This window comes from Macaca fascicularis, chromosome 3, assembly GCF_037993035.2.
Source record: "Macaca fascicularis isolate 582-1 chromosome 3, T2T-MFA8v1.1".
NCBI lineage: Eukaryota > Metazoa > Chordata > Mammalia > Primates > Cercopithecidae > Macaca > Macaca fascicularis.
Genome location: NC_088377.1, coordinates 108,439,354 through 108,451,711, shown reverse-complemented (window position 1 = coordinate 108,451,711; position 12,358 = coordinate 108,439,354). Strand labels below are relative to the sequence as shown.

Genomic DNA, 12,358 nt, shown 5'->3' with positions numbered 1-12,358 from the left:
CATTTTGAAACTTGAATCCATTTATATTGAGATTTGTTACTGTGTGTTTTTTACATTTACAAAACTTTGTATACATACTATGTCTAAAGGAAAATTAGTCTATTTAACAAATTCCTCACCTGTTCAAAGTACAGAGAAATGAATTATTTAGCAGTGCATCTGAGTCAACCTCCATTTCTCTTTAGAGATATCTGTGATAATAATTTGTATAGCTTTGTGTGCTTTTTGTCTCTAATTAGGTGACAGCCATTCAGACTGAAGTGTTCCAGAAACAGAGAGAATGCGAGGCTGACTTACTCAAGGCTGAGCCTGCACTGGTGGCTGCTACAGCTGCACTCAATACACTCAACAGGGTAAAGATGATTTATTGGTCCCTGAGTTTCTTCAGAGTAATATTTAAAGCTTATTAGACTTTGAATAACTGAACTGAGAGTGTAGCCCATGCAGCGAAAAAGTATTTTAAAAGGAAAGAAACACCCATGAAATATTAAAGTTGAAACAAACCTTTGAGGTTGTCATTATAGTTCAACTTTTTTTTGCCATCCAGGACTCTGTGCTACAGCAACCCAATAAGCAGTCTCCTTTTGAATATTTCCAACAGCATGGGATTTATACTCTTATGAAAGGCAACTGGATTGTTGGTAACTGGATTTGACCCAAATCCAATTTTTCATATCATGTGTTGCTTTAAGAACTAGGCCAAGGATTCTTTATTTCCTCTGGAATATAAAGAGTAGCACTGATGAGAGACCCTCATGGAAAGAACAATGGGAGCAAAGATACATAGGTTTGGTCCCCACCATTTCTTTGAGTTTCGTGTTGTTGGTGAAACCTCCCTAAGCACTCAAATTCTTAGAAAGTAAGCTGTGTTCATCATAAGCATATTGTTAGGGAAAGTGAAATGGAGGGCAGTGTTCTTTTAAGAGCCTGCAGCTAATCTCATCCTGGGGTCTTCTCCCAGTCCTCTGGGGAGAGCTCAGAAAATCACTGGGCCTGAGATTCTTCAGATTCCATTTCAAAAAGTAAAGAATCTAGATCTTCACTGTTCTTCATAGAAATACTGAATTCGTTTTCTAAGTATTTTTTTGAAGAAAATAATTTTGACTGTGACTAAAGAGATACTTACATGGGTATTTCTTACAGTATTTCCATAAAACTGAAAAATGTTAAATGGAAACATACCATGATAGAATTCCAATTATTACACCTTCAAATACCCTTATGCCTTTAAAATAATATTGTTAAATGCTAATTAGCAATGTGACACATTAACCATGATATATTAAGTGAATAAAGCAGATTATAAAATAGGGTATTTCATATGACTAATTCTTTTGGTAAGAATATGTGCACAGAAAAAGACTGGCAAAAAGTAAGATTAATTGGTTATCTCTGAGTAATGGAATATTTATTTTCTTTATTGTGTTTCTCTAAATTTGCGAATTTTTCTCTGAATAATTACTCTTTACTCAGGCAAAATAGCACCACTTATAAAGCTGTGTATATTTATAAATTATAAAAGAATCTTGGTTAGCCAGCTCTCAATTATTAGCATATTTTAAGTATTTGTTTTTGTTCTTGCTTTCACTCTCTTTCCATTCTTTGTAATCATATACCAAATAAATAGGCAGCTTCTGATAAGGGAGCAGAATCAGGTTCAACATTTGATAAGGTTTTATAAGCAAGAGTGTATTACATAGCACATAAAATATCATAGGAAATACCTGGTTGGTTTTGGTTTTTAAATCATGTATTAAATATCATAAGCCTACATGAGCTTCTTATATATGCTAGTTCCTGCCTCATAGTATTTGCCCTGATACCATATAATTTATACTATTAACATCATCTGTTGGATTAATCAATGGTCTGACCTGAGGCGATAAAGGAGTAGAGAAGAAGGTTCAGCCTATCTTGGCCCTCTCCTAGTTGAGAGTCCCTGTAGTGTAATGGAAGATATTTCTTGCTTGTACATGTAAGACAGAAAAACAAACCTAAGAGACACTGAATTAAGGAATTATGTGTCTGGGAGGGGTTTGGTTAAGATGCAAATCTATTACATAGTGGGACAGAACCTATAAATATCTTACAACATATACACACATACACACACGTGTGTGTATATCCTGGTCTCAGTGGGCGGAGCTCTGCAGGACTGATATATAGATCATTTTTCTTGGAGGCAAGAAAGGGCAGTGATGTCTCCAGAGTATCAGAGAAGTTCCCAGCAAGAATTGAACCTCCTGGAGTTCCAAGGTGGAGTCCCCAGGTGGCAAAGAATTGCCAAATTGAGACTCGTTTGATAAGGAGAGTAGGCCACTGAAGACTAGCATGACAACTTACAGAGCTTCACCAGACCTCCCCTAATCCTGTCTGTCTGTCTATGTGTGTGTGCGCACATGCGTATTTTTCTTCAGGTCAACCTCAGTGAGCTGAAAGCCTTTCCCAACCCGCCCATTGCAGTTACCAATGTTACTGCAGCCGTGATGGTCCTTCTGGCTCCTCGGGGAAGAGTGCCCAAAGACCGAAGTTGGAAAGCAGCTAAAGTCTTCATGGGAAAGGTATCAGCGTAGCCTGGCAAGATGAAAACCCTGATAATTTCCATACTGTTTTCAGTACTATGGTTATGCTTAATAGCAAAAGATGTTCAGGTCAGAAGAAATCATCTTCACAGTTGCTGAATGTAATCTACTGTATATGTTCTCTAAACTTACAGTTTTTGTTTGCCAAGTTGGAGGTTAGCTTGGAGTTACGGCATACCTAAGTCAATGCCAGCAGCAGGTGGAAGGTTGCTAATTATTTGCAAAATTATGAAAGCAGTTAAGTGTAGGAGGGAGAAAATTACATGGATTTCTTAGGTTGGAAAAATGTTACTAATGTACAGGAAGGTGAAGCACAGGGGCTTTTTGGTGTGTTTTTGCTTTTTCTTTTCTGCCTGCCTTTTCTTCAAAATGTGAATACCTCCTGTGCTGGGACTGAATATTTTACCCCGGGATAGAAGAGGTTTTAAAAGTGTCCATTGCTAATTCTAACTTCATACTACAAAGACTGAAAAAGTCGAACAGTAGGATAAATGCAGCTTGCCAATTTTGCTTTTGTAATGTGAGTCCTAAAAGCTGATTTTAACTTTTGATCTTGGAATTTTCTCTGCAGCCAAAATGGGTTCATTGCCATAAATCTTTTTGCTTTGCAGGTTGATGACTTTTTGCAAGCATTAATGAACTACGACAAAGAGCACATTCCAGAGAACTGTCTAAAAGTGGTGAATGAACAGTATTTGAAAGACCCGGAGTTTAATCCAAACCTGATTCGAACCAAATCTTTTGCAGCAGCTGGCCTCTGTGCCTGGGTCATCAACATCATTAAATTCTATGAGGTATCAATCCTAAATTGAGTGTTTACAGATGTTATCCACAAAGGGCCACAAACGCATCAATTTCTAGGTCAGCAAAAAGAGTAAAATTTGTTATTTCGTTTTCTGAATAAGGATATATAGTCCGAAGAATAACACATGAGCATGTTAGAGTAAACAGTTATCTACAGGAGGTTATTTGAAATGTTAGAAACTATCTTTTTTTCGGGTAGAGTGATTGGCTGCTTTATATTAAAGAGCAATAAGTAGTTAGATGAAAACTTATATATGAATTTTACTTATTTACATTTAAATATTTAATTCCTGTTGACTTAAAACAACTGCAAATCTGAATTTACCTCAGATTAAATGTGGCCCCTGCTCTCAAAGCAAATATTCAAACCATCTGTATTGTTGACATAGTGAGATAAGGAAATAACCATTTCTTTGCGTTAGTATTTTAATGACAGGTAAGTTTTGTGCCTGTGCCTATATGTGATCTAATCTAAAATTTGTACTTTTCAGCAGTGTAGAGATAGATTATAATTTCATGCATTTATTTATCAAATATTTATCGCCAACCAACTGTATCCCAAGCACTTTGCAGAGCACTTGATCTAATAAGGGAACTATGCATGGCCCATGACTCTGAAGAACTCTCATCTTTGTCTTGGAGGGTCGTATGTTATATTCAAATATGGAATTAGAAAAAGTCAATATAGTCAATTCAATTCCCAAAGTAATTTTCATAAAGCCAGGCTATTTCCTTTATACTGTGGGGCCCACAAGAATAGGACTGTCTTGATCTCTCTCTTTAGTGGAAATCTTCATAAAACAAGAGTTTAGACAGGTTGTAGTTGATGTACAGCCTCTCTCCATAACGAAATGTCTCAGCCCTGTCTTCTACTTGTATAATAGGTGAAAAGACAAGCATAGAGCTTGACTGTGGCTGCATTCTGTCTTATTTTGCTATAAAATAGGAAAGAAAATTTAATTGTCTCCCTCTCTCCCTACCAGCAGAAAAATTGATCCACCTAAATTCTCAGATGGTCCATTCAAACAACGTGTGCTTAAAGTGGTCGGGAACTTAGAAAAGAAAGTGACAATGTGGTTGATGTTGTGTGGATATCTCCCACTCTCTTTTCTGTGTTGAGAATTTTTCCACAGTTATTTTCTGCCTTAAAGGCTAGACATGATCTCGGCTTTGGCTATGGTTTCTGCATGATGTAATTTCTAGTAATATGAGGAGTATCTTCACATTTTATGATAAATTGATTTTTGTATCTTAATGGTGTTTGACTTACATCACATTTTATGCAAGTACTTGTAACTCTAAGGTCCAGATGAAATAAGTAAAATAATGGTGGACCAGAGGCAATGTGGAAGGCTATGTGGATTGTGCTCTGCCTTTAGGTGGTACCATGTCTGAAAAATAACAGACTAGGTGTGGTGGCATACACCTGTAATCCCAGCACTTTGGGAGACTGAGGTGGGAGGACCCCTTGAGCCCCAGAGTTTAAAACCAGTTTAAGCAACATGAGAAGATGCCATCTCAATAAAAAAAAGAGAAATTGCTAGGTGAATTAGAGATTTTAATTATAAAGCATCCATCCTATCTAGGATTGAATGATTACTTACCCTCCTTGTATCTTTATGAATTCATGAATTTTCAGGTCTACTGTGATGTGGAGCCAAAACGCCAAGCATTAGCCCAAGCAAACTTAGAACTGGCTGCAGCAACTGAAAAACTAGAGGCTATCAGGAAAAAGCTTGTGGTAAGTGCAAACTATGACATTGAAATGGTTCCCAAGAGGTGGTCCCTGCCTCCACCTTAGGATTCCACCCTCAGACAGCACCTTATCTGAGCCCTATCAAGCACAAAGGAATTCGATCTTCCATGAGTGTATTTCCTTATATAGCATTCAGTAGGTATTTCTTATCTGCTCTATGCTAGACACTGAACTGGGAAAGTGCAAATGTTCATGGTTTCTACAGCTGAGAAACATTTGCAGTCTGATAGCAGAAAGGGGAGGGCAGCACACAGTGATTCCAGGCAAGTCTTCTGGAGTCAGACTATCTGGCTTATATCTTGGCTCCACTGTTTACTGTTGCATCCCGTACAAGGTAGTTAACTTCTATGAGCCTCTGTTTTCTCATCTGCGAAATAGGTATTATAATAATAAGCTTTTCTTTCTTTCTTGCGTTCGTTCGTTCCTTCCTTCCTTCCTTCCTTCCCTCCTTCTTTTCCTTTTCTTTTCTTTTTCTCTTTCTCTCTTTCCTTCCTTCCTTTTTTTCTTTCTTTCTTTTCTTTTCCCCTCCCTGCCTCCCTTCCTTCTTTTTATTTTAAGTTCCGGGGTGGATGTGCAGATTTGTTATGCAGGTAAATGTGTGCCATGGTGGTTTGCTGCACCTATCAACCCATCACCTGGGCATTAAACCTATCATGCATTAGCTATTATTCCTGAGTAGCATCCATTTCTCAGATAGAACTGTGGGGATTAAATAAGAGTAAGGTACTTGGCACATAGTAAGAACTTCGAAAATATTTTTGGCCGGGCGCGGTGGCTCACGCCTGTAATCCCAGCACTTTGGGAGGCCGAGGTGGGTGGATCACGCAGTCAGGAGATTGAGACAATCCTGGTTAACATGGTGAAACCCCGTCTCTACTAAAAATACAAAAAAGAAAAAATATTAGCTGGACATGTGGGTATGGTAGTGGGCACCTGCAGTCCCAGCTACTCCAGAGGCTGAGGCAGGAGAATGGCGTGAACCCGGGAGGCGGAGCGTGCAGTGAGCCGAGATCGCGCTACTGCACTGCAGCCTGAGCGAGACTCCATCTCAAAAAAAAAAGAAAATATTTTCAATGAATATTATATGTACTACTAAATACCACTACTGTTTTTACAAATATGTAAACCAGTCATCCTAGTCCAGAATTATCTATATATGTGTCTATATACAGAACATACCAAAAAGTACTGAGCCCAAAGAAATTAGAGGAAGTTGCTTAGTGAAGGTGGGTTGACATGGGCTTTAGATGTTGCTTAGGAACCACCAGGATAACTAGGATGGGAAAGGTTTTCCTGACAGAAAGCAAGGAAAAGAGGGAAGGAGCAGTTGGGACACTTGAAGAGTCCAGCAGGCCAGAGCCCTGCAATGAAGATTTTGGAGAGTACAGGGAATCATGAAAAATGAACTTGCAAAGGTGAGCGTAGGCTTTCTTTGCCTTTCATGCTACAGAATTTAAATTTTATCTGATTGGTGACACTGAGCCTTTGAAAGATTTTAACAAGTTAATGATACAACTGAAGTGAATCGATGCTGGAAGAAGGAAAGAACCTAGAGGCAGGCAGACAAGTGAGAAAGCCACTGCTGTGGATCCTGTTAGAACCTCAGCTCAGGCAGGAGCAGCCATGATGGAGGGAGGGAGATACGCTCAGGCCTGGCTGATGGGATACAGAGAGATGGGAGGAATACAGGAGCAGGATGAGGAGCGTGAGGTGCCTGGCAGGGCAGCATGGAGGACAGCCAGCAGAGCGATGAGGTGGCACAACCCTGGCAGCTTACAGAAACCCCTGGAGCTTCAGTTTCTCATCTGTCAAGTAGTGGTAACAGAAACTACCTCTCAAGGTGGCCATGTGTGATTTGGGGCTACCCAGCATCCAGTCTGCCAACTTTGAGTGAAAACAGCTTGATTTTCTTTAGGGAAGAATCTCTCCGCATTGGATGCACTCAGGCGAGGCTTTTAACAGGAATGACCTTGCCTTTTCAAGCTAAGGACTCGATATATGATCCAACCTTTCCCAACTTGATCCCCCCTCTCTGGAGTTTGAGTCATGAGCAAAAGGAATAAAAGACTGAAAACAGAATCCATAACATTGCAGAGATAATGTCCTGATGAGACTTGTAAACAGCTCCTGCTCCCAAGACTCTCTGGGACACCTTGATGCCTATATGTGGTTCTCAGCCTTTCTTGCCCTCCTAAGAGCTCCCCCATCTACTTCTGGCAAGCTCCCTTCAGCTTAAATTAGCTAGAAGTGGTCTCCATCATTCCCACCTATGATTCCTGATGCATTAAGATACTATTTAGTGTGCAGCACACAATAGACACTTCATAAATCTTAGTTCCCACCCTCTTCTTACAGAAAAATCCATATGTAAGTGTGCAGCAGTCATGACTGGAGTTTGAGAGAAAAGCCTGGGTCAGGAGTATATATTTGGGAATGGTTGGTGTATTCATCTGTTCTCGCATTGCTATAAAGAAATACCTGAGACTGGGTAACTTATAAAGAAAGGGGTTCAATTGGCCCGTGATTCTACAGGCTATACAGAAAGCATCACAGTTCCTGCTTTGGGTGGGGCCTTAGGAAACTTTCAACCATGGCAGAAAGCAAAGGAGAATCAGGCATCTTACGTGGCAGAAGCAGGAGTGAGAGATGGGGAGGGGCTTTTAAATGACTAAATCTCACGAGAACTCACTCACTGTCATGAGGACAGTACCAAGAGGATGGTACTAAACCATTCATGGGGTGCTAAGCATCCTCATGATCCGATTGCCTCCCACCAGGCCCCACTACCAACATTAAGGATTACAATTCGACTTGGGATTTGATGGGGACAGAGATTCAAACCATACTAGTTGGTGTAAAGATCATGTGTGTAGAAATATTGCCTAATGAAAATGTGAAGATTAAGAAGCAATGGGAACTTAGGGTAGACCTCAGAGAGGATGCTTCTAACTCAAAGTAAATCCTGCCATTGGTCCCTGAGGAGGTAAACTCGGCAGCCACTGCAGTCTAGAATATGGTGCCCAGAGTGGCCAGGCAGCCAGGCCGGGCTTCCTATAGAATGGGGTTTGAATTTGACCTGCTTATGGCTGGGGCCACTACTTGGCAACTTGGCAATAAAAATAAGGTGAAGGACATTTTCTAACAGCACCTCCAAGATTTCAGGGCAAGTTATCAAAAGCAGAGGAATAAGATCAACTTGTCAGAGCAGAGCCCAAGGCATTGACTGATTTCTCGAATATACCAGAAAGGGCTTAAATTGCCACTCTCGTTTTGACCTTCAATAATTACAATGCACCTTTTTATGACATTATTTTAATAAGATGGTTAACAGTCCCAAAAGCTCTCTCCTTACAAGATGGATAATTTCAGCCCCTCTCATAATAATGCACTCCCTCTTATCTTTTAAGGCTCCTGTTTCTAATAGGCCCTCCTGACCACCACTCCCTGGCCAGGTGACCTGACCATCCCCTCCTCTCTCTCCAGGCAGGGCATATTCCTGCTGTAGCATGAAGCATACTGTTCAATGAATATCTGGTGACTGGTAAAAGAAAAGTGGGCAACAACAACTGCTGGTTTAGACAAGTTTAGTATAAACATATTAATTTTGTAGAAATTACCTTTGTTTATTAGTCAAAATTCTCCTTTTCAACTTAACTAAAACCTTTAGAAAATGTTATCTATTCTTAATGGTTTCATATCAATATTAGAAGTAATTAAATGTTTATAGGAAAAATATGAGGATACTTAAGACAACCATAGAGTTAACCATACAGTTAATACTTTCTGTGGTTACAGAACTAGTAATCCTTTGGACGTAGCCTGCAACTGGATGAAAAGAATTATTCATACCAATTATTTTCAGAGATCTACAATTTAAACAGAAGTTTACATATTAATAAGCCTCAGAACTAACTTTTCGAATACGGAGAAAAGGAGCACAAAGTAATAATCAAAATAGCTTTATGAAGAGTGGGTCATCTCGGTCCCCCTACCAAGAGTGGATTTGGTATGAATATGACAAAACCTCTGGCTGTAGTTCCCCCCAAGGTTTAAGTCTCTACCAAGGCCATGTGGCTGGTTATGCTAAGGACAAGGTACCTTTGAATAGTTTCTGCCTGTTGGGATGCAGTCAGATAAAGGTTTGAGCACATGTGAAGGTATAATTTTTGCAGCTTTGCCTTCATTTGCTCCAGCCTCTTGTTTCTCCTCCTCCATGAACTTTCCCTCCTGCTGATCTTATGCCTCCTGTTGCCTTCTTGCCTCACAAAGCCAGGATATGCCTGATTTCAGCATCTATGCTGCAATGGAAATTCATTCATACCAGTGGGCTGATCTCTATGTATTTGTTCTTTTGAGGCTTTGTTTCTAAATTCAGACTAAAAGAAGGCTTCATATTGAAGTGAAAAAAAAATTGCTGAGCTGGGTGGAACAAAGACCATCATGTCTTGCAAACATACAGGGCCTAAGGCTTACTCTAAATAAAATCCAAATTCAGTCTCTTTAGGGCAGTGTTTCTCAAAGTGTGTTCCCTGACCAGCAGTGTCAATGTCACCTGGAAACTTATTAGACATACTGATTCTCAGATCTAATCCCTGACCTGCTGAATCAGAAACTCTGGTGGTGAAGCCCAGGAACCTTGGTTTTAACAAGCACTTTGAGTGGTTCTGATGAATGTTCAAGTTTGAGAACCATTGGTTTAGGGTTTCTGGTGCACTCAAATCCTTGGGCCAAGTCCCTCCTTCCTCACTCTATTTATTTCTAGAAACTGAGAGGCCAGAGTCTGTCAAGAACTGTGAAGGCACCAACATTTTACCCTACTTGCAAACTAACAAGTTAGTCTGCCACAGTTTCATGGATGATGGAAGAAGACATGAGACTCGTAGGTCAGAGACCAAAGGATTTCATTACTCACAGCACAGCAAGGAGACTGAGCTTCGTGTTCATACCAGTTCCGCTTACCTCCCAAGTCCTGTGGGAATGATGCAAAGAAGACAGGTGGATGCTACATACACAGTGGGTTTATGTCATGGATGAGAAATCCCAAGCTTAGGAAACTCCAGGATAAAGAGAACCACAGGCAAACCTCCTGAACCTTTGCCCCAGATGGAAACATTATCTTTGGTATTGTGGTTAGGTAACAAAGCTGTCTCCTACTTCCAGGGAAACAACATCTCTGTCTTTCAAGCCCGTGATCTATCCAAATATGGTTAGATTATCCAGAACAAGAGCTGCCATTTCTTCTTCACAAGAGGCACAGAAACAAAGGAAACTGTGGTCTCCCAACACCCAGCTCCTTTTCCCAACTTTATGAAGGGAACTGATATAAGTCATTTTATACCTTAGCTCTGTGTGTATTTAGGTCATTCTGTTTCAATCTTGAAGGGCTGTGCATCTCAGTGTGGAGCTAGGAGGTATTTCCTGTGAAGCAACAGAGTCACTAATGTCACTTTCTCTAGAGACTTATACAGCTACCACATATCCTATTCTGTTTCCAGTGCCCAAATAAGAAACATTGGCAAAACCTCTATTCTTCCTCAAACTGGAGAGCTAGTCACCAAAGTCTGGTAAATTTAACTCCCAAAGTAGAGGTCATCCATATTAGTGTGCAGAAAAAGACACCCAAGGAGCTTATAAAATACAGTTTTCTAGACGCCACACAAGTACAAACTCTGATTCTGAAGTTTTCAACTGGGGGCTCCAGAATCTGAATTTTAATTAAGAATTCCAGAAGATCCCAATGCTAGTAGGTCAGGAGATTTCACTCTAAGAAATCACTGTTAAGGCTGTCTTGTGTATCTATCTCAATCTCTTTGGCCCTGCCATCTTCTGATTTATAATGAATTGGATTCATGTTAATTTGGATTGCTAAAATAACCTCCTCACTGATTTCCCTAGTGCCAGTCTCTTGTCCTTTCAAATGAACTTTTATACAGTACAAATTCTACCCTATCACTTGGATGTAAAAAACATATTCCATTCAGCCAATACCATCCTCTTGGTAAAACTGTTATTGAACCAGGCATGTTTTGCCCATCACACAGTTTGCCAATCACTGAGACAATGAGTTTTGCAGCAGAGAAAGGGTTTATTCACAAGGCAGCAAAGTGAGGAAATGGGAGAACAAGTTGCACATCTACTTCCTTTAATACGGGTTTTAGGGATATTTATGAGATAAAGAAGCAGGATGGTCTATGATGGGAAGGTGATTGGAGGTAAGGAAAAGTGAGGTAATTGGCAGTCTTCACAAGCATAGTCAGAATTTATGGCTCTTCGTGGACACAAGTTCAGAACATGGCAGTGTTAGCATGATCTGAGGGTGAAGTTTTGGGCCCAGTGATGTCAAAAGGCCACCCATCAGGCACTCATGCAAGCCCAGATGAATGATAGGGAGGCTCAGCCAGTTTGAACTGGGCAAGAGTGGACTCCAGGTCCCTGAAAAACAATCATTAGTGTGGTGACCTATACATCACAGATGTTATCTATAAGGAAGCTAGTGGGAATTTAGATATATATTATTCAGCCATGTGACTTTTAGCTATATAGGATTTTTTAATCAACAAAAAGCAAGTGATTAAAAACAAGTGAGGCAAGTAAAGTTTGGTGGACCTAGTCAGGTTAGACCATGGTTTCAAAATGCTATCTCATTTAGTATGTTGTCGTTGTCATCATCGTCGTCGTCATTGTCGTCGTCATCATCATCATCATCATCATCATCATAGCTAACACTTAAAGGACTCCTGCTCTGTGCCAGATGCAAATCTAAGCATACAGTGATTTAATAGAGTCATCTTCAAAAACCTTAAGAAGAAGGAACTGTTTCAGCTCCAGTTTATAGATGAACATCACAAGGAGGAAGATAGAGCTGGAACTGGAGCAAGGGCAGTCTGCCATGATGGGTGACTGTTACTCTATACCAGATAACCAAATTTCTTCTGTAAATCATAACTATATTAGGCTTTGTAGGCCAGGAGTCAATGTTCTCAACTCTTTTTTAAAAACTTTATTTAGCTAGCTAATTCATGAGCTAGCTTGGACATATTCTGCTACCTTTTTAAATTGATGCATAATGTATATATTTTGGGATACATGATATTTTGATATATTCATACAGTCTGTAATGATCAAATCAGGGCAATTGGGACATTGATCACCACAAATATTTATCCTTCTTTATTTTGGGAGCATTCTAATTCCTCTCCTCCTGCTGTTGTCAACT

At 39.9% G+C, this 12,358-nt stretch overlaps 1 protein-coding gene across 1 annotated transcript in view; it reads left to right on the top strand.

The window, feature by feature from the left end:
• The window catches only part of DNAH11 (dynein axonemal heavy chain 11), a 385,830-nt gene that overhangs the window by 249,928 nt on the left and 123,544 nt on the right, over positions 1-12,358 (top strand). The window contains exons 58-61 of the mRNA XM_065542209.2: positions 240-353; positions 2,418-2,561; positions 3,194-3,376; positions 5,026-5,127. Of these exons, the coding sequence (XP_065398281.1) occupies positions 240-353; positions 2,418-2,561; positions 3,194-3,376; positions 5,026-5,127 (543 nt within the window). The remainder of the gene's footprint in view (positions 1-239; positions 354-2,417; positions 2,562-3,193; positions 3,377-5,025; positions 5,128-12,358) is intronic.